We start from the raw sequence: 23540 nt of genomic DNA, 5'->3' as shown, positions 1-23540 counted from the left end.
GCCTAGAAACAAAACTATGTCCAGTTCACCCCAAAAGCACAATCTCACTCAGAGAAGTCACAGGAGCGTTGGTGTGGGAAATGGAGAAAGTAGTGCAAGATATGCTTTTCTGAGGTGGAGCTAAGACCCATTGTTAGTACAAAGTAGATAGTGTGTACTTCTGCATTTGGCTGTGTTACACCTGCCCTGGCAATGCTTAATGGTGATAGTAGGTGCCTGGAATGAGAGAGTTGTAGTCCCCAGCGCTGATATTCCTCACCTTGGTGAACACATACAAAACAAAGGGCAGATTAAGACTATTGAACGAAACCTACTATAAGTCCAAAGTTCTTGCAGGTGATTCACTTTTCTGGAAAAAAAAATTAGTAAACAGTTCAGCAAGTGCAGCTTCAAGACTATTTTCTGGAGTGAGAGCAAATGCAACAATCATAATTAATGCAACACATGATTTGACTTAAATCTAAGTCATTATATTTTTACAGTGTTTTGTGATAAATATTACATCTTCACATTCCATGTTTACGTGACAAAATTGAAACTGAATGTAAACAGTGACGGTGACAGTGACCTTTTTAATACATCACACTGATTAGGGAAGACATTTCGATTATTTTTCTTCAATATCTGGTTTAATCTGCAGTCCCCTCATTCTTTCCCCAAGCTGACCAACTCCCATTGAGCGGAATGCAGCAACAAATACAGTAAATCGCATAGTTACCCAACTCATAACAAACTGTAGGTTACCCCTGCCTCTGGTAGGTCATTACCCTGTGTCACTCAGTCTCCAGAGTGTGAAACACAAGTGCACTCGTACTTTAGGAACAAGTGAAAGTTTGGTGATACGTTTCCTTCCCCTTCCCGGTCCATTTAACTGGTCTTTATTAATGGCTCTCTTCTCTTTTCGGCCTTTATGTTGGTGCAGGGGATGTTCAGTTAGTCTGGGGATTCGTAATACAGATGTTTCATATCATTTAAAATGTATTTTTAAGGTGTTGTTGTTTTTTTAGTTTATTTTTCCTGAGTGGACCCATGTGAATCATGTGAGAGGCTGCACAATCCCACATGGTGGCATCATGAAAGAAAGAAAGACAAAAAAGCAGAAAATCAACTTGAATTCACTTAAAGATCATTGCATTGTTTATTTCCAGGGTATTTAAATAAGTCGGATATGGCTCTTGAGTATTGCTGAAAAAAGAGACAGGGTGAAGCTTTTTGTCTTGCGCTCAAGTGTCCTGATGAGTGCAAGATGAAAAGCTTCGACATGTCTCTTTTCTCAACAATACTTAAGTTCTGCACTGCTAAATGACTAATAGAACATGGATCGCAAGTGATTTGGGTTATGAAGACTAGTTTTGTACCAGGAGTTTTGCTTAAAATGTTCCACTGGTATCTTAAGGGAGTTCCAAATGTTTAAGCCACTGTGAAATCCAGATGGCAGAAAGCCATGCCCAGCTTCTGCACCTGACCAGAAACCTCTAACATTTGCTGTTTCTCCTCCCTATGCACAGCAGTTGTTTTTCCCAAGCATGAAAGATAGTTAAGTGTATGCCTATTAGCTGTTCAGATGCAGTTTAGGAAAATAACTTACTAAGATTCCAGCCAGATAACAACATACCTCGATTGCTGGCCTCTATTCCAATACTTTAATGTGCAGGCACTGCTGGTTTGATTGACCTAATCTTTCTCCATTCAGGATTCCTGAAGGCCCCATTGACCAGGGACCTGCTGCTGCTGGAAGAATGCGTGCATTAGAAGAACAATTGATAAAGGCCAAAGAGCAGATAGAAATCTATAAGAAACAACCAGGCAATGGTAAGTGATTACCCCGTTCAAGTGGCTCTGCAAAATGTGAAAAATGAGTCGATTGTCAGGAAATCTTCCATTATTCTCCTGATCACCAGTTGGTGAAGGAAGAATCTGAAGCCAGTTTCTAATTGGGATAGATTTATTCACAGAATTAAACATTGCAGGCATATAACTCCTGACTCCACTCAACTCTTATGTCAGTTAATGTTTCTCTATACTCTTTTTGAAGCCAATAAACCAATCAAATAAACTAATTAGCAAATTAGCAAAGGTGACAGGTCCCTTAAAGGGGCATTGTAACAATAAAAGAATCAAAACTTTCAAAGGAAACTTAGCTAATTAAATTAAAATGTCATTCACGGGGCTGACGATACACTCCAGCACACACTGGTCATGGAAGGTTTCAAGCGATTCGGCGGACACCATGTGCTCCCTCTCCAGGGATACCCCGGTGTGAATGTAGCCGCGGAGTAAGGGCAGACAGTCAGGTCTAAATCCCCCTCCTTGGCCTGTGACCTGAAAGGTGTCTCTTTATATGTGCTCAAGTAGCCATCTAACCAGTGCCCTCCACCTGTATGTATTTCACTCCAATTGGTACAATTCACAACCTTTGCCTGTTGTGGAAATTTGTAGGTGTGTCCCCTTCTCACTGTCCATGAAGTAGCCATTATTATCTGTTACATTCCCTTTTCAACTCTTGAAGTAAACTGTTGTTGAATGACCAACACAGTACACTTGCATTGTTAAATAATATGTTGATTGCATTGGAAAACCAGACATCAGTTAACAAAACTGCAAAGCTACCAGTCTACCAGAAGTACTCTTAACCAAATAGGGGCCAGGAGCTTTGTTACTTAAGCATCCTGAGCTAAGGTGTGCTTGCTAGGTAAGTATTGAACCCTATGGCTCCCTAACAAGCTTCCTGTTCCTATCATGGTAGGAGATGAGCAGCCTGACAACATTAAATAAAGATGTAGATACACAGTGTGTGCAGTAGTTATGGTGTGTGACAGCGATTAGAAGTGAAGCTGTTGTTTTGGCATTGACTGGAGGGCTGGTTCTAATTGCTAACATTTGGTGTCATACCTTGTGTACATTATTCGACTGCATTGCTTGTAGAAAATTTCCTTGAATAGCGTACAACCACCTGTCATACTGACTTCAGCTTAAAAATTCATTGGACAGAATTGTCCCAGATTTACACTGAGTACGGTGGCGAATGGGTAAAATGACGTTTTATCTGCCAGCCACGATGGCGGGTTTTCACACCGTGTCACCCCCAAACCTGCCGCATTACTTATGCATTCCCAGGAAACACGCCATTTCCATGGTGGGAGAGCACTTACTGTCAATGAAACGAAGTCATCCTAAAACACTCAGTCTGAGCTTTTCCCCTGTGTTGCAGTAGGTCCTGGGAAAGAACATGAGGAGCTGCGACGCAAGATTGAGAATGGAGTGAAGGAGCTGTGGTTCTTCGTACAGAGCGAAGTCAAGAAAGTGAAACACCTGGAGGGTGAGGAGGCACAAAGGCATGCAGATGCGTTGCTCGAGAACCTTGGCCACCAGCAGAGGTAAGGCCACTCGCTCCTCAACAACACAGCAACGTTAATAGCTCCTGTTTTTTAATTTTTTTGTTGCATGGAAGCTGTTCAAAGGCCATCATAAGTCTCTTTCAGCTCATGGAATAGCACTTCAGCACTGTCCCGACTCCACTGCTGCTTCTGAAAGCTGCTCGAGATTTCACCGTCCTTTGTACAGCTTCTGACATTGCTTTCTAACTTTGCTTGATGACATTTTACTTTTGACTAGGGACTGAAAGCCAGCTGTAATGATGATTCCAGCCTTCTAAGTGTACTTCTTCATTATACAAAAAGAATCTATAGTGGAGGTTATTATTAAACTGCAGAGAAAGTCAGAACGCCTTCTTGGTGTGAAGAAGCTGCATGGTGATCAATGCTTTGCAAAGGTTTAAGTTCTGAAAAGTAGAGTGACCTTTGTGTTCTGACAGCATCAGTTTTCTAAGTTGGAACTGATCAAGAAAATGAGCTTTTGTAAATCAGTTTTTTTTGTGTTTATTTCCTCGCCGATTTTTCTTATCCATTCTTCTCCTGAAGCACTGATTTTTTTTTTGTGAAGCTATGGATCCACAGTACCCAGCTTAACTAATTAGTATTTACATGTGAGATTTGATAATGAAGCGGCAGCAGGCTTTATGGCCAAGTACAGTCTTTATCGGAAAACCACAGGGATTGCAGGATAGTGAGGAGGAACAGGAAGCCTGGCTGGTTTTTCTTTCCTAAGGGAGAGCAGGTATCTTTCTTGCTGATACCCACTGGGAAGGTACAACACTGCTTTTAAGTCAACAAATGGTAAAAACCCACATTAACTCATAAGGCAAAACACTACTGATGCAAAAGTGAGGCCGAATTTATCTCTCTAAACAGCTGAGGGAAGAATTGGTGTGAGTCCACAGCAAAGGCTGGGGTTTTCCCTGAAATAAAAACAGAAACTGCTGGAAAAACTCAGCAGGTCCGGCAGCATCTGTGGAGAGAGAAACAGAGTTAACGTTTCAAGTCCATAAGGCTCTTCTTCAGAGCTAAAAAGAAGTATAAATGTGATGGATATTATATGTTTAAGAGGGGGTGGAGCAGGTGGAGCAAAATAGAAGATCAGGGATAGGCGGGACCTCAGGAGAGATTGACAAAGATGTCATGGACATAAGACAGAGGAAGTGTTAATGGTGATGAAAAAGACTAAAGAAGGTGCTGATAGTGGCATAAAGGTAAGATAGAAGAATGTGTTAAAAGCAGAACAAGGGTCTGTGCTCTTTGAAAGCACAACATAGAAACAAGTGACAGATGGCCCTGTGAGGGGGTGTGGGGTGGGAGGGGGGATAAATAAAATTAAAATAAAATGAATAAATAAATAATTTAAAATTGGATTAAAAAGGGGATAAAATGGTGGAGAGAGTTCATGGTCTGAAGTTGTTGAACTCAATGTTAAATCCAAAAGGCTGTAAAGTGCCTAATGGGAAGATGAGGTGCTGTTCCTCCAGTTTAAGTTGGGCTTCACTGGAACATTGCAGCAGGCTAAGGACGGACATGTGGGCATGAGGGATTTCCCCTAACTGGAAGTTACATCTACATCAGGGCATCTTTCCCTGTTGCTCCTCAGCTGATGACCAACTCAATGCTGAGTGCCAAAAGTCCTCTGGTTTGACGGATGCTTTAAAAGTTCAGGACACTCTCACACAGCTTTTCTCCAAGGTCCGACACTCTGATCTTTCACAAACGTGGCGTTGAGTGCCACAGTCGTACATGAAGTTGACAAACTGAACATCTTTCGTCATGGAAACCCTTAGAATTATTAATGCCACCACCTTGCATCTGGCTTCCGTCCAATTAAAATGTGACACCATTTCACCCGGCTGCCTGTGCCCTGCTGTGACACAGCAGTTACTATTTCAAGCTTCCCAACCCCGACATCTGCAAATGCACTTAGAATAACACCCTGGGGTATCCAAGGAGATGTGCACTTCATATTGAGCCATTACTCAACAGCAGTAATGTTCAGTCAAGCATGAGGCTGTAATTGAGGAAAGCCAGCTTGGCTGAAGGGCTGAGAATATTGAAAGATGACATTTGGCTATCATCAATCTGCCCATCTGAAATTGTACACTTGCTGTGCACAGTCATGCTTTTTTTCTCTCTTCGCTTTGTTCATATTTTGTGCCATTTTTATTCTCAAACCGTCCAAGTGGGAATGAAAATGAAAAGAACAGTTTAATATTGAGTGTTGGGGTATTGGACACTGCCTGGAATGTCTGCTAGGTCCCATTAGTCTTTTTTGGGAGGTGCTGGGAGGGGAATCGTAAGGTAATAATCACTGGACCCTTCTCCATCTTTGCCTACTGCTGGATCGAATGCCATTTGTGTGACAGCAGTTTATCCGCCTGCTTGTACAGAGGGGGATGGGATGTCAACATGTGAAAACAGAGTATAAAGATTTTAAAGAACTGTTAGTGAGACAGGGTGCAAGAAGAAATTGGGAGTGAGGTGTTATGAAATGGTATAATTGAACTTGGCAAAGGGATGTAAATTGAATAATTAAAATTGCACGTTTTTACTTATACAGTTAACCAATTCAGTCTGTGCAAATGATGAAAGACTGCATGACTGTTAAATCTCCATTTGAAGTTTTCTTATAATAACTTACTTTTAATATATCATGCATTCAGAATTCTGCATTTTGCCTGGACAAAGCATCCAGCACAAAGCAACCTGCTTGACTGGCACCCTACCCACCACCTTCAACATTCACTCCCTTCATCACCAATGCACAGTAGCAACAATACAAGATGCACTGCAGAAACTCAGCAAAGTTCCTTCGACAGCACCTTTCAAACTCATGACCTCTACCACCTAGAAGGGCAAGGAAAGCAGGTGCATGGGAACACTGCCACCTGCAAGTTCGCCTCTGAGCCACTCGCCATCCTGTCTTGCAATTATGTTGCTGTTCCTTCACTGCCACTGGGTTAAAATCTTGGAACTCCCTCTCTAACAGCACTGTGGGTGTACCTACACCACATGGCCTGCAACGGTTCAAGAAGGCAGCTCACCACCGCTTTCGGAAGGGCAATAAGGGATGGGCAATAAATGTTGGCCTATCCAGCGAAGCCACATCCCATGAACAAATAAATAAAACAATGATACAAACGTCCAGTGATAACATTAAGTGCACCCAGTCAGCCATGTGGTTTCATTTTCCGCTCCCTTTCTTGAAGTCACAGATTTATGCTGGGGTATATTTCCACAGTGGCTGGCCACTTATCATGTGTCTACCAAGGCCAAGTTAATAGGGTGTCATAACCAAGCCTGACTGTGCCCTCACTGAACATTGGCTAATGATAAAGCACAGAAATCCTGATGCTACTTTTTCCCCCTTCCCCTCTCCTCTGCCACTCCTCCAACCCTGTGAAAAATTCTGGAGCACTCCATTAATGCCCTAGCCCAGGTCAACTGGAACAGTTAAGCACCAGGGTTTCGCTGATCTAAGCAAAGCACTGTGAGATGCATTTATCTGATCGACTATTGAGGAACTTTCACAGGTTGATGTACAGCAACTTCTCTGTTGTCCTAATGCCAACCGCAGCTTCAGACCATAACACTTTATGCAGCATTGTATGTAACATTTCCATCCTTTCCATGAAATGAGAAAGGAAAGAATTTATACTGCAGACGTGGGAGCCTTTAAGCTGATGGAATTTTGTCCCCTCGATTTTGATTACCCAAGTAAATTGTATGCGCCTTCCAGAATAATTTGCTATGGACTTTCATTCCCTTTAGTCTCAACTAAATTAATACTTGTCCCATAGAGAGAGAGAGAAATAAAGGTGGGATCGTTCTAATGTTTTATGCTAAGCAGTCCTCTGTTATTGGCACTTGTGATTGTGATATGGCAACTAGACCTTTTGAATCTTTTAAATCTCACTTGTGTTTCCTTGCAATTGTTTAGGTCTATAATGACTGATGTATATTACCTCAGCCAAACAGACGGGGCTGATAAATGGAGAGAGAAAGAGGCCAAGGATCTGACAGATCTGGTTCAGCGGAGAATAACATACCTGCAGGTATTGGTCGTTTGAAGTACAATGAACATGAATTCATAGCAGGAGCTGACTTTTATGTCAGCTTAGTCCAATGTCAAGAAAGCAAGTCTTTTCTCAAAATATTGTACAAAAGATTACAATATTCAGTTGGGGTTAATGTCACAAGTAAGGTTTCTGTTTCGTGATTAATTTTAAATGTAACTGTGTGAAAATAAGACCAATAGCTTTACAGTATTCCGTTTGTTGTTGTCAGTATCTTTATTCTCAAAGAAACACCAAGATCCATATTTACAGCCCCTTGGGGGAAGAATCCTATTTGGCTGTATAATGTCTACTTCTACATGCTGTTCTTCAAACACATGGATTTATTCAAGTTTATTTTTTGAACTGAATTGTACACAGGGAGAAACCTCGTGTAGTTGATCATTTCAGCTTCATTGCTGTGTTGACTCTGTTGCAGCACTCTTCATGGCATCAGCTGGATTAATATTCAGTACCTTGGAGAGCAGCCCGCAGAAGCCAAACACTTCAAAGTGCTGACAAATTTACACACCATGTCCAGAGCTCACTGTTATCTAAGTGCAAATGGTGCAGCAGCTTCAGGTGAGGGGCAAATATGTGGATAATTAACAACACCTAAAAGCTTTTGCCCAAGACATGTCACTCCCCCATTAGCTTTGAGAAAGTGGCATTTCACTGTCTGCCTCACTATTGCATTGCATTGAACTTTGTCAAGTTGCTGCACTTGTGTGCTAGGTACAAACTTGCCACAGAAAGTTAAGTCTTGTCATTAAGAGCATAAAGTATCCTTTTAATTCACCCTGGTAAATCTTGTCAATCCACTGCTCTGGCACTGAAAAATCATTGTAAGAAGTGTGGATCTCTTTCCTTTAGGTATTAATTGTTAGAGATTATAAAAATATCAGTTTTTTTAAGAAAAAGTGATTTCCCCCCTGTCTCTTTTCTCTCTTTCTGCAAATATCTATACATATTTATCCAAATCTTCCTTTTCCTTTTTTTAAAAAAATTCTCTTTATGTACCTGATTTGATGTTGAAATCACGCAGTCTATTTTACACTTCTTCCTCTGTCATACCTTGGTTTATTTCTCCGTCTTTCAATCTGATTGATTAAGGAGATGCACAGTTACTTCTGTTCACCCAGGTCTGAGGCACACTGTTCCTTCACTACACCATTATACACTTGCACTCTCAACAACCGTGCACAAAAATCAAAAAATCTAAATATGCAAGGACAAGTCTAACCAACAGCAGATGCCTTTGGATTCATTCCTACAACAAAATTATAGGTCAATATATTGTAGGAAGAAAATGTGCATGGCTGGTTTGGGCATTTTCAGACAATTCCCTTCTTAAATAGTAAAATTCTTCCAAAATGTGTTGAGGATGTATAGTGAATTTGGAGACAACGTAATTGCAACTATTAGAATGTGCGTATCTGGTAACTAGCCCAGGCATTCACTTATTTATGTGAGAGTTCCAACATGTCCAGAATATATGTTTAAACACAGTTCAGTGCTATGTTGAATGATGTACTGTACTTACACATTTTGATGCACAGTTGCCAAATTGCCATCGTGGCTGTTTCATATTCATATTATAGTTACATTATTGCTTCAAGTTGATCACTCTGGGGCCCTTCATCCTCCACACTGCCCCCTCACCCCACCACGCCACCCCAAGCACACCGATCCCCTGACTCCTGATCCCCCACAATCCAAACTTGTTACTTAACTGAACACTTCCCCGCAATCCCACTTTCCCCTGGGGAGCTTTTTGGGAAACTGATCTTATTGGTGTCTAAGTCACCATTGAATTGTTATGGGAAAAAAACCTTTTGAGCACATTAAGCTGACCATACAATGCAGATATCTAGCATTAACTCTTTACATGACTTGGAAAACTAAAAGCTTTTTTTTTATTACTTAATATTGTTAAAGAAGCCTTTAGTTCCTTCAGTTTATCTTTCACACCAATGCGGTGTTGCAATGAGGTTCATCGCAGGAAGACTATCTGCGTGGTCATGGGAGCAGCTAAACTGCATGTCCTCGCTCGCACTGCAATGGATTTTCTTATGTGCATATATTTTTAAAATAGTAATACTGCAACTAGTGCACCATGTAATTGAATAAACTGACACTCCTGTAACAGTGCTTTTTGCTGAGTCATGTGCGTACATGTAGTCAGAGGTGCCCTCATCATTTAATATGCCATGTAGTGTTCCACTGGTCTATATACCCTAATTCCTGCTGCAGCTTTTTTTTAATGTCACCGATATTGTTAAAGAAGCCTTTAGTTTCTCCAGTTTACTTTTCACATCAGTGCGGATGCTGTAATGAGGTTCATTGTTAGGGAGGGGAGCATTCATTTCAGTTCGAGCAGGAGTGGGGGCACAGTTGGCCTCGAGTGTAGGGAACAGAGAAAGCCATGAGGTTTCCTGCTGCCCATCACTGCCTGGTAAGTTTCTGGAAAGTCCATGAATGTGGCATGGAAGACGAAAGGAACGGGATTAACTATGATCAGGATCAATGCATAACTGACCACTGCTGACTGAAAAATTCGTATTCCTCATTTTAACCTGACAAGATTTTTACAAATGTTTAGGGAATTGTTTCCTGCAATTCTACGCCTTTGTCCATGAGCACGGTAAACCAGTTTTCTTGACTGTGATGTTTTCTGGGGTTAAACAGCCTGTTGGCTACTCGCATCCCAAAAGGAAAATTCAGTAAAACTTGGGAAATGAGTGGTCTGGGACTTGTCTTGTATGCCTTAAAATGGAACTCCAGTTTGGATAAGTTATTTTCAAGCTTTATTGTTTTTTTCCTTCTGGGATGGCACTTTACTAGTTATTGGAGGGTTGTTTCTCTCTATAAAGACTTACTTCAGCGCATCAGAATTACAGGCAGAAAATAAAAACCCACCCATGTTCCCCACGTCGTGACCAATTGTTGGTACTATATCCCTGTTTTTCTTAGGTAAGTTTCAGATTCAGAAAAGGCTTTCTTCAACAGCTTTTTGTCGTTATTTTAATTTTAATTTCTCAGTAAGTCATTGGTGTGACACACATGCCTGTCATATGTCATCCAGCAATCATGCTATCTTCAGGCAACTTGAGTCAATGAATACCCTACTCCTGTTTGTTCCTTCATGTTCTTATGTAAGCAGCATGTTTTCACCCTGTCAGTGTTGATGCAGCCAGTCCTCCTGTTTTGATTTAGGCTTACACTTCACGCACTCTGCAGCAGCTCTTGATAGGCCATCATCTGGTGATGGACAAGCTGGAAAATATATACCATTCCAAAGGGTTCCAACATCAGAGCTACTATTAATATGAATTCTGTTAATTGACTATGAATCAGCTTTAGTCATGTTTGAAGGCTGATGGCATTGATATTGGAAATTCGATTTGAACTTATTTTGCTGGTGAATAACAATGACGTTGTTGAAGTTATTTATTGCTTTGTTGAACTGTTAGTTGAGGAACAGGCCAGCCACAGAAGTGAAAGTGACACAAGTCAGTGATGTTCACATAAACACGTGGCTGTCAATGCTGAGTAATTATGGACTGAAGAAGAAATTTCTCAAAAACCATGGAAGCGTTCTTTTTTTTTGCTGAATCTGTAAAGTTGCTAAAAGATAATGAAGTTGAGCAGTGAAACCCCAGTTCCTGATTTGTGTAAGTTTGCAATGAAGCACTGCTCTAGAATTCCTACTAATGGCAATCCCAGTCAGAAATGGAGGCCGGTGGGCTGGAAGCACTTGACTGAAATAGAAGGATTGGGAATTTGGTAACTTTGCTCTATGATGTCCTATCTGCTTGCTCAGGTGAATGTGAAGATTCCTATGGTACCATTCTAAGAATAGAGAGTTCTCCCAATTACCTGACCAACATTTATTCCCCCCAATAACCAACTCCACTAAAAACAGATTACCTGGCCATATGTTTGAGGAGCCAGACTGTGGACAAATTAACTGCTGTTTCGCCTACGTTACGGAACCTAAAATGGAATCAGTTGAGTTTGAAGAAGGTTAAAACATCCCAACAATATGAAAATCACGGCATAAACACAAGTTTGCCCTTGCATTATAGATATGTTGACCCCCTGCCTGTATCACTGCGTGCAAAATTACTCATTAAAAATTTAATTGCATGAAACATTTTTGGACTTTTCCAGAGCTAGATCTGCCGTTGTACAGATGAAATATTTAAGTTGCATTGCAGGGTCCAGTGGCATGGAATATAAAAGTTTCATTTTTACAAGTGATCCTTAATGCATAACTCTGATTGAAGTCATGACTAAGTTTGTGTTGCTGTCATTGATGGCCAAATCAATTGACTGAGGTCAATAGATTTTTGTTAGGTGAGGATATCAAGGGTTGTGGATCAAAGGTGGGTAAGTATGTTGAAGTGCAGAACAGGGATGATCTAATGCATTGATGGACTAGTTTCAAGAAACTGACTGAAACTGGTTTACAGCTGTAAAAGGAAATTTATTTTTGTGAAATGTTTTAAACCAACTGAAGCCACTAATTTACACTGTTGTAAATCATCTTGAGACTTGATTAAAGTGCTGCGATGTGGTATTTGTGGAAGTATTTTAAAAAATCATTTCTAAAACTGCCAACCTAAGAAAGTTGTTACTTTGCGGTCCTAAACTATACAACGATATTAAGAGTTAAGGTTTTAGATTTGAACAGAGTTGACAATATTACAGATGAGACATAAGGAACATGGATGATTCTGAAGTGTACAGTGCATTATATTAATTATTTACATACTATTTCTAATGTATTCTGAGGTCACACAAATGTTTAATGACTATGATGTTAGATGCTGTTAGATATCCTTTTAAAATATAGAATTACTTTGGATAGGGTTCTAATATAACATCAGGTAATGGGAACTGGGAATGGGAATTGAATGGAAATGCGACCCCATCCATTTTTCTTATAACCAAACACTTCATGAATTATTAACTGGGACGTAATCACAAGTGAGATTGCAATTAAAATCTCGCCTCTCGTTTTACAATCTCTTTTGTTGTTTTGAACTGCAAAGTACCAGACACTTATTTTGTGCTTGATTTTGTCTAACAGTGAAAGAAGAAGCGGCAACAGAAGGTTAGACTTGTACATTGCCGCCTCGCAGTGCAGTGCTTGCGTGTCCCCAACTGTAACGCTAGGACAAGACATCAGAGCAGGAAGTGGTCAGGGACAGTCAGTGACTGAGAATGGATCCAGTCTTACCCAACACAGTGAGGAGAAGACAGGCAGTTCCCTCAAGGTGAGGAACAGGAGCTGAGAGGGAAGATGATGGGAAGTTAATCGTTTTTCTTTTAAACTGAGAAACTTAAGGGTCCCAGGTCCCGTGAGTTGTACTTGACACTTTTATTAATAATGAGGGTAAAATGTGAGGCTCATCCTTGAGTGATGGTAGCCCATGGAGACCTTAAAAATTGAAGTTTTTGGATGGTTAAAGCCAAGTTTTCAAGGGAATCCATGTCTATAATCCTGCAAGTGATTAGCTGCTGATTACCGAAAAGCTGAATGTTCCTTTCCCCCAAAAGGATGTAAGCTGCAAGGATTTGATGAGTATTGTTGCTTCCCCCATATCAGAGGATCAGACACCAACAAGTCTCATTATAAAGAGCTACGTTTTTGTGTTTATAGTCCAAAATCAAGTAGCATGATAACCATAAACAAAATCCAAACTATTCCAGAGACGAGGACACGTTTTATCGCTTACCTTTGGAAAGCGAAGAACACTGTCAATTTATAGACCTTGTGGATAAACCAGAAACAAAATTATCTGGGAGTCTTTAAACTTCCTAACTTTCTTCTTGGCACAAACTGAGACAGACACATGATCTGTTGGAAGAAAATAAATTTGAGCTGAATGTTTCAGCAAAAATGTTAGTTATGAAATGTTTGAGGGGTGAATTTTGCAGCCAGCCATCACCGTGTTTTGCAGAAACACAAGTATTTTTAACAATGGAAAATTGACCAAGCACAGCAATATTGAATACATTGAATTATGGAGGATTGCCCTCCCAGTTGTGGGTGGGAAGGCACTTTTACTGCACTCTGATTGGCTTTGAGGGATAGACAACTGCCAGGTATTCTCTCAATGGCCATGGGCTACTTAAATTTCCATGAAAAATCAGTAAGAGGTGCAATTAAAAGTTAATTGTATTGTTGAGAATAGCCACTTGCTGAAAATAAGGCTATTATTAATAGTTGATAATAGTTAAGAATTGTAATTACTAATACAGATGCTAAGAAAAATGAGAACTGGTGTTTGCAGAAAATGAAGGCCACTGAGATACTTGTCTTGAGTAGTGGCAGACAACTTGACTAAATGTACTTTTACTCTCAAAGAGGCTAAGACCTGAATTTTCTCTCCCAGTCGGGACAATTCCTGGCTCCGCAAACCCAACCCGCGAGAAACGTTCCCAGAAGGTGAGATTTTCAGTCTGAAAATTACAGTCATGGCGAATGAGCCTGAAAGAGGTCAGAGGCTGGGTGACAGCCTCAATGCACCAGCACTTTGTCGAGGCTATGATAATAAACAATTTTAGGAAGCCCTCCAGTCCTCACCCCTTTACCCTGACACACTCCCTGTGCCCTATCCATGCCAACTAATGCCACCTCATACCTGCCACCCACCTCCATGGACCTTCATAGTTTCCATACCAAACTATGCCGCTCCACCCACCCCTTCTACCCTTTATAGCCCCTATGCCAACTTAGTACCTACTCATGCCACCCCTGTTCCCCACCAACGACCCTTTGCCCTTACATCTATGATGTCAACTTACCCGGTATCCACCATGGGCAGACGTCAGGACCCATTCAGAGATTAACTAAAGTTCTTGAGTGTCTATTGATGAATTCACTATTTCCAAAAAAGTACTGTCACTGATTTTAAAAAACCATTCACTGCATTTAAATTCCTTTTGAAAACAAGCATTCCTATCTCTCTTTTGCCTTGTTCACCTTCATTGCTTTCCATTTCTCTCCTGGTGTTTGACAAGGTGTTTACTAAAACCCACTTTCACAGCCATATTTCTTTCCTCAGTGACTGTCTCCGTCTCCTTTAGATAATATCACCACCTTCAACACCTCTTTGTCCTTTTGTCTGTGACATCTTTTCGTTATCTCCACCTATCATTGGCCCTCTTTCCAGCTCTTATTGTCCCACCTCCCCCCCCCCGCAACCTTAAACCAGCTTATATTCATCTCTTCTATTTTTACTTAGTTCTGTTGAAGAGTCATACGGACTCGAAATGTTAACTGTGTTCCTCTCCGCAGATGCTGCCAGACCTGCTGAGTTTTTCCAGATATTTTTGTTTTTGTTTTGGATTTCCAGCACCCGCAGTTTTTTGCTTTTATTCTTATTCATAATCCCACTTTGAAGAGTTTATAACCTACTTGGAGCTGTCAACCAAACTGCGAACTGATAGGTATCCCACTGTGATTATGCAAGGATGTGAAATCAGCCATGCAGCACTATTCCTGTAGTCATAACCCTCAGGCTTATGTCAACAGACCGAGAAATAGTAAGCACTGTTCTTTTTTAACACTGCAAACTTTTTTTTTAATTTAAAGGGTTAGCCCTCTCTACAACTCTCTTGACAGCTCCAATGCACTTGACAGTTCCAAAGAGTTCATGCACTTTTTATGCACATTCAAGTCTAATTTTAACAACTCCATAGGGCACGTTCCCTTTCCCAAAGGGCACTTTACCACATCCAAAGGGCACTTTACCTCTCCTAAAGGTGTCCCAAGACCACATTCAAAAGGGTACCCTACCTCTCCAAAATGGTACCCTACCTCTTCAAAGAACTCGGGCAGCTTTAGACCTCCTCCCACCTGGTCTAAAATGCACATGTCGTGTTTTTGACATGCCACTAGCCAAAATCAGACCTGGCTGAGGTAGCTGCACACTAACATGGGCAGTTACCTCCATGAACCACGGAGCGTAAATTAGAACCCACTCCCATTCTCTCCCCACCCCAAGCCCCCTCCAATAAAATGGCAGGAGGCCTGGCTTGGGTTTGGGACTTCTAAATGCAGCCCGCCCATCACCATTTTTACGAAGGTGGAGAGCCTCTCCGTTGGTGCAAAAAATCAGGCCTAAGTGTGTGCAAGCCTTGTACTAGACGGATTCCTATATTGGTAATTTAACATAAAATTTACTGCATGCATGCAGTTATATTTTTTATGCATTTGTAGATTTATTTGTGGTGTGGTTAATGTTGATTGAATGTTTTAAATTTTGTTTCTTGAAAAAAACTTGGCGTAAAAGACACCGAATGCATTTGAAACATAAGACTTCTACCCTGTGTCTTTTGATTTGTCCCGCATTAGGAGTTTTATTTCTTCATATTTCAGCTGAACATAGGCATTGGCACCATTCTGGCATTGCAACTTGGCAGAGGTTATTGAAGAGTGTTTGAAACCATACGTTCCAAGCCGTCCTCTTTAATGCTATGGACCCAGCTTACTTACCCATATCAGTGGCTGTTGCAGTTCACATTCGATTGTTTGTCCTTCGAAATGGTTTGTTGTAATTGTAAACTCTCATCAATAGGTTTTATGAGGTTGATTTACTGAATTTTATCACCCTCCCACCCCGGATAATTTGCAAAATGGGCTGAGTTTGACATTGCACAGATGAGGTCCCTGCAGCCAGGTTAACATGGGTTGAATGATTTGGGATGGATAATTGGGGATTGGCAAAATTAGATCAATGTCCAGATTCCTGCCAAAGTTTCATTTTTCTGCCCAAAAGAAAGTGTCCAGAGATTTGATTGAAACCTAGAAAAGGGCCATTGCGCTGTGCAGTAAGGGTTACGTTAGTAAGATGATCAGATAAATGCTTTGGGTTTAAATTGTACAGATTTATGGCAGAATTTTTAACAGGATTTTGCTTGAGCTTCTTGTATACTCTCCCTGACTGTTAACACTTAAGGAATTTTAAGACCAACTTTGAGTACCACTTGGTGGGCACTGTGCACTGGATTAATTTTAAAAACTCTTGACTGTGGGAGCTTTAGTCAAAGGAGTTTGACTTCCCGAGCAAGCTGTCACTCTCACACTCCATTACCAGGGTAATAGGCATAGAAGAGAAGAAAGCCGCAGAGTTCCAGTTGGACTGTAATTTCATTAATACAGGGACTGTCATCCTCTGTACACATCTTTTTCATCGCGAACTCTATTGACACCTAACATTGGATGCTTCTGGAGCTCTGTTAACTGATAAGAATCAGCGCCAGAGCCACTCTGTGCATTTAATGAGCTTCTCCCCCCACCGCACTGGGAGCAGCACAGCATCTCAACCCTAATTAACCTTTTTTATTTTTCATTTTCCAGCACTCGCTCCTGTCTCACTGTTGCTGCCGCCACCTATTCAGCCTTTGCCGGCCTTTTCCAGCCGAGCTCCATCAATCTTGTCTTAGATTCTTGACGTAGCCATTTATCTAATCAAATTACTCTTGTTGCTGGGTCTCTGTAGGAACCTGCCTCGTCCCCTGTGCTCCAAGCTGTTCTACAGACTGTCACAAAATTAATTGCTGTGTCTTTTGTCTGTAACCTTATAGTGAGCAAAAAAAGGTCACTGGAGTTGCTGAGAAAAGACAGACCAATATTTTAATTATTTCGAGTACAGTAGCAGAATGTACTTAGTTCAAGGAATTGTGAGCAAGTTTCTAGATACGTTCTAAATGACATTGCTCAGTAGCTTTGCCACAGCGGCAATTTAAAGATATTTCCAGGCGTATTATGTGGAGATTTAAGGATGAATGGTGCGATTAATGCAGAATTGAATCGAGCCAAGTGTAGCCACAGCCAGAGGCAGGAGAGAGGAAGGAAGCTCCTGATACTGTAACCCTGGGTTACTAGCTACTATGAATGTGACATATATTTATCAAGCTAGTGTAAGAGTCTCTGAGGAGTGATGGATCCCTGTGAACACCCAGTGATCACGTGAGAAGCAGTGCCAGAGCTGGCTGTGAGCCATTCACACGTTTCCTCTCTTTCTGTCACAATCGTGCAATTGTTCACCATCATCATTTGCTGCCATTTGCTTCCTTCCTCCATTGCTAGATGGGATGCAGACTTGGAACACAAAGACCAGCAAATTCTGATGATAAATGTTCACGTTACACGATAAGGAGCAACAAATAGAGCGATCCGTAAGAGTAAATTTCAATAGGGTATTGGATATAAACTTGAAAGGCAAATTTTTGTGTGGCTATGGGGGTTGGTTAGAGTGGGAGGAATGGACTGATTGAATAGCTCTTTCAAAGAGCCAGAACAGGCACAATGGGCCGTATGACTCCTTCTGTGCCGTATGACTCTATGAGCAAGTGTTGGACCACACTGCACTTTATTGATAGGCATTGATAAGTGCATGATGCTAAAAGTTTGAGGAAGCTGGAGTGTCCAGTGTCACAGGATCACAGCATCATTTACAGCACAGAGGGAGGCCATTCAGCCCATCCCAGCTCTTTCTATGGAGCAGTCAAGTCAGTCCCACTCCCCCGCTCAGCCCCCATAATCCTGCAGGTTTGTTTCCTTCAAGTGCCCATCCAATTATCAATTCTGTGATTGGGCAGCACTTGCTGAAAAATCCCGAGTGTGCTGTTAGCAACACGAGCAACCAATTTAAGATAATCAGCCAAGCTCATAATGTGGCTCATTTATGCTTGCTAGAAGTGACGGACATTCATATGCGAGGACCCATTCTTTGCAAACAAAGGAATATGTATAGTCTGTTTTACTGAAGCAGATGGCTGAGATGTAACTGGTGTGAGCCTGCTGATCCAAGCAGCTAGAGCCCTCTGGACAATAAACAAAGGGAAGATTCTGTGTGTAACATAACTTGCCCTGGATTTCAGGCTTGGTGATGAGTTTCGCTGGAGCTAAAGCAACACTGTTGCACCACACAGCCAACCTGTTTTGGGGGGATCTGGGTGAGGATGCTGTAGTTCAATTTGTGAGAGGTGTATCTCCTCTCTCTTCATATTTTTATGCAGAATTCACCCCCATGGAGACATAAGTTGATCTTGAAAATTATAATTCAAGAAGAACACACAACAAGTATATTAGGAGAGGAAAAAAATAAAATACTGCAGATGCTGGAAATCTGAAATAAAAACAGAAAATGCTGGAAAACCTCAGCCGGTCTGGCTGCATCTGTGGAGAGAGAAACAGTTAATGTTTCAAGTCCGTGTGACTCTTCTTCAGAATCATCAGGTCTCAAAACGTTAGCTCTGTTTCTTTCTCCACCGATGCTGCCAGCCCTGTTGAGTTTCTCCAGCATTTTCTGTTTTTATTTAAGCATATTAGGAGCCTGTGGGAAGCTTTCCTTTGAATTTAACTTCCGTACCCCTGAGAGTATGAGTGTCCCCCGTCACAACTTATACCCCACTATACTGACACAGATCTGAAGGTGGTTTCCAATGTGAGGAGTAAGTATTGGCTTTCATACTCTGAGCCACAGTTTGTCTGAGTGGAGAAGGCATTTTTAAAACAAACCATGGCAACAGCGCAAGAACCCCGCCATTTTTTAAAAGAAACCATTAAATTTGGTGGCTATTGGTGATAATGTCCAAAATGTAGGACAATGCAGCATTAATAAAAGAATCCTACCTGCACTTGTTACTGTGGAAATCGCGCTTATTTTTCATGTACCATGTGGAAGATGGTCACTTCAGAAGCTTTACTGCATGTGCTGATTTCATTTCAAGGGGTAAATCCCAAAGAGGAGCAAGTTATATCGATAAATTAAGTGGTTTTTTTTTCAAACCTTCAAATGTGCAGGCCCCTGTAGGGGAGGGAACTAAAGTCTGCCTGAGTTGGAACAAGTGCAGACCGAGTTCTGTTTCTTCAGTCCCATCTAAAAAAAAAAATCCCTGTCACTTCAAAAAGAACTTGCTAGGCTGAGCTCTATTAAGTGTGTAGCCGTTGAAATTTGGATGAATTCTTTCTAAGGCCACATCTTTCAGTTCAGTTCTGGAAATTGGAGCTGGTAATAGCATTGAAAATTCCTGATGTAACTAGTTTGGTTTTATTCGGTTGATGAACTTGGCTTCAGTAGAACAATAGCAAGACCAATGGAAGACACGGAGTGAGATTTTCTCACAGTGGTGGAGTTCCTGTTGTAGGGGGTGTTTTTCTTGTGGGGGGGGCGGTGGGGTGCAGAACATCCCTCCCCCATCAACCGTTATATTCCCAGGCGGAGGTAATTAAGAGTTGGCAGATCAGAGGGAGGCAGCCTATTAGGGAAGGCCGATGGGCCTTCTGTGCTGTCAGCCCAGGGGCGCCAGTAACTCTGGCATCTTGGTGGCACCAATATTTGAAAAATATAAATCGAGGTGGCCCCTGATGAGGCAGCAAAGGAAACCTGAGGGTGCCTTAAAATGAAGGCCCCTCAGAGGTGTGGATCGCAAAACCACTTATTAAATTCTGGTAAGCTGACAGGCCACAGAGAAGGGAGGGGAAACCCCTCCTCGGCAACAGCGTTGTGGCCGCCGGAGGAGGGGGGGTGGCAGCATTTGATGGAGCCTCCGGCCCTGGTGCCCTGCCACCCACAGCCTTTCCCCCACCCCCTGCGGGAAGCCCCAGGGAGGCTGCTTCCTGGCAGCTGGTGCCCCACCCCCCCTCCCCCTCCGTCCCTCCAGTGACCCAGAGAAATGGCCCATAACTGGGCCTTTAAGTGTCTAAGATGGCTGCCCACTCTCGGCGCACTGCTGTTCAGGCACACGTCCCGCCACTGGGAAACTTCTGACTTCCGCCTTGGCGGGAATGAGCCGGGTGCAGCTCCCTGGCATTTAACCAGCCTACCCCCCCCACCAGAGCCACTAAAATCCTAGCCGCAGTGTCGGTCCCTTTTGTAAGGGGACAAGTTGAATGGGAAGAGGCAGGTACAAATAGGAGTTGGTGCTGCCCAGGATGGTTATCTTTATCGGGGAAGACCTGAACTGAACTGAACCGCTTGGTGGCAGATCTGTGCAGAAAGGAGCTCCACTGGGACGTTAACAATGTGAGGTGCACTTTTGTACCTCTCCGTTTCCGCCTGCCATAATATAACTTTTTTCTGGCCTCCTTTTAGGTTCCTCCACACAAGACAACATTCTCTAACTGAGAGAGCAGGGAGGTAACCTACTCGCTTCTATCTGCCATGTCACTTTGAGCAGGTTGATGAAGTATGAAGAGTATTAAGTAATGAAGGCGTTCGGGAAGGGATGATGGAAATCATCTTTACTTCCACCTCAAGAACAATGTGGTCTCATCTGGCAAGTGCCCTGATACCATGGTCCAAAAGGAAACTCACCGCGGCAGTAATTGGAAACATGAACTTACCTCCCATCATGTTTTATTTTATTCATTCATGGGATGTGGGTGTCACTGGCTGGGCCAGCATTTATTGCCCATCCCTAATTGCCCTCTCTCTGGCACACAATAATTGGGGCCAGTAGCTCTCTGCTGCCAGCCCCTCTGCAAAGCCACAACGCCAATGGGCAGCGTCGAGCAATGACATCATGCTGAATATACATCAGAGAAAGAGGAGAAAGCAACAGTACAATCTATTAGGGGAAACCGAATGCTCTTATAATTTAACTGCACTTTAGTCAGAGGGCAGATATCGTGGAGGGCTGTAGCACTGGAGGAGGTTACAGAAATAAGGAAGGGTGAGGATATAAAGGGAGTTGAAAACAAGGAGGGGAATTTTTAAATCGACACGTTGCTGGACCAGGAACCAGTGTAGATTCGAGAGCACAAGGGCGATGGGTGACTGGGACTTGGCATCAGCTTGTTTATGGACACCAAAGGCTGGGATTTTCTAGCCCCCACGGAAGTCAATGGACTTTGAACGGCTCACTGCACCTTAAAGCCGCGGCCCGGCTTCAATCACACCCAGTGTTTTGGAAGACCTTAAGTTCATGGAGTGTGGACAGTATGCTCTCTAAAGAGAACTATTTTTAATGTATTTCTATTTTTTTTTTGAGCAAGGAGGAATCATTTTCAATGCAATGTTACTTCTTCAATTACATTGACCTGACACCTTCAGAATAAAATCATAATCTGCTACCTTTGAAGTGAAACTGCCTTTGCTTTATCTTCAGGGACTAAGTTCTGTTTCATGGTCTAACATAAATCTCTTGGCTGTCGAGAGTCACTCATGGTTCATGAGGGGAAAACATAATGATGCTGGTTAGGGAAACTTTAACATTGACTTTCCCAGCAATCAGGAAATTACCTAGTACTGTACTCATAACTAATTGCTGTGTTGAGATGTTTGGTAAATTAAAGCACAATATGGCCTGTATTTAGACTGGCCATTCATTCTGATTCCTGTCACAGACTCTCTCGACTCAGAATATCATACTTCAATCAATGTGACAACCTGTTATCGCCTTAAGATATGCATCAGTGGAGTTGAAGGCAGTTCAGATGGTGCTGTGATAAAAAGTAGCAGAGAATTAAGTTATTTGCAACTACTGCTACTATCACAGGGATTAGAATAGTCTTTACTAAATTTACAAGCCTAATACTAAATCCCACTTGATCTAGTTGCATTTGATGGAAGAAGAATGTTCAAGAAAAATGACCAGTTAGATCTACACACCATAAAGTTGAAAGTCTGTCTGATAAGTGCCAATTCTTGACAAAGGAAGGTGTTTAAATTAGACAAGAGGAGGCCACAGCTCAGAAGGAATACCCCTCTTTCTGTTTTTGAGGGAGGCAGGCCCATCTAGGGCTACAATTGTGAAGGTTATTATTGCCCTCACGCTACCACATGACAATACTGACAGTTTAGACAATCTAGATTTTTGAAGATCTTCTGTACAGCCTCAATTGAGAATAGCTTATGTTGAAATACAAGCTTCTTTCTGAGATATTTTGATGAGAAAATGAGCCCAAAAAGCTAGGAACATTTTCAGTTGAGTACTTGGGGATTCTGAAAGGAGTTTAAATCCCACCCTGCGGTAGCAAAATACAGCCCGATAGTTTTATCCATAAAATTATTTTTTAAAGCCCTGCTAAGGGTCTTTCAATTCCTAGTAACAATCCTGCCTGCCAGATCTTGTAATAATTGAAATAGTCATAAAGCAGAATTGAATATGAATGTACCAGTAATATACAAACTGTATCTACCCAATAACACAACGTATTATTTTGATCTAAGTATGTTTGGGTTTTGTAATATGTGAAACAAATCAGAAAAGCTCAAGCTGATGATGGGATCAAAGAGTTGATGGTGTGTTTTGGCGGGTTGTTTTCTCCGTGTCTTTGACTTTACCGTGTGAGGTACACCATATAATGATTCATTCATTGTGTGGATATTTGTAAAACCTCAAAACACTCCTGGGGAGTTACAATTGAAGGCTTGAAGCAGATTCTGAAAGCAACCAAAGAGCAGTCAAAATATCGTACACACCACACAGATATGCAAGTGTACAGAGAAAAAGCTGTGTTCAAACACTTTGCACTATTTTTGCGTGTCTTTGTTTATTTTTCACTTCCCTTGACCACTCTCCTGAAGATGCTGACTTACTGTTGTGTGGGAGCGGGCACAGTCAGAGGTGGCTGCCATTTTACCTGGGCGGACCTTAATCAGCCCGCCCAGCGTGACGTCTGCACGGAAGCGCTATGCTCTCCCTGCATTGGGGTCGGTGGGGGGGGGGGGGGGGGTGGGGATCCCCGAGAGTGCGCTCTTTCACGTATGCGCACAAAAGAGCGCATTCATCTCCCTGAGGCTAAGTGCCGCTTCATGGAGATCATTGGAAGTTGTAAAAAACAATTTTAAAGGGTACAAAAAATTTTCCTGACATGTCCCCTCATGTGACACTGTCACATGAACTGGGACGTGTCCATTAATTTTATTTAAAAAAATTCTGAAATTTTTAAATCCCTCATGAAACCTCATCCCCCCCATGGATGAGATTTCAAGCATTTTCGGAAGGCTGCCTGGGCTCTTCGCTTGCTTGCGAAGGTTGGAGAGGCAGGTCCACTTATCATTTCAATTACTTTTTTAGTGGCCTTAATAGGCCTTTCACAGGTTGGCAGGTGCGCAGGAAAATTGGGAAAACTTGAATG

At 42.0% G+C, this 23540-nt stretch overlaps 1 protein-coding gene across 8 annotated transcripts in view; it reads left to right on the top strand.

Moving 5' to 3' along the window:
- Positions 1–23540, top strand: part of LOC121292720 (alpha-(1,6)-fucosyltransferase) — a 748838-nt gene that overhangs the window by 614546 nt on the left and 110752 nt on the right. For 7 of the 8 annotated variants that reach the window (XM_041215035.1, XM_041215036.1, XM_041215037.1 and 4 more), the window contains 3 exons: positions 1694–1812; positions 3212–3377; positions 7321–7435. In XM_041215035.1, coding sequence (XP_041070969.1) covers positions 1694–1812; positions 3212–3377; positions 7321–7435 — 400 coding nt within the window. The remainder of the gene's footprint in view (positions 1–1693; positions 1813–3211; positions 3378–7320; positions 7436–23540) is intronic. The other variant, XM_041215043.1, reaches the window with a different exon arrangement.

The sequence above is a fragment of the Carcharodon carcharias genome, chromosome 20, assembly GCF_017639515.1.
Source record: "Carcharodon carcharias isolate sCarCar2 chromosome 20, sCarCar2.pri, whole genome shotgun sequence".
Taxonomy (NCBI): Eukaryota; Metazoa; Chordata; class Chondrichthyes; order Lamniformes; family Lamnidae; genus Carcharodon; species Carcharodon carcharias.
This window is presented reverse-complemented; position numbering and strand designations above follow the sequence as displayed.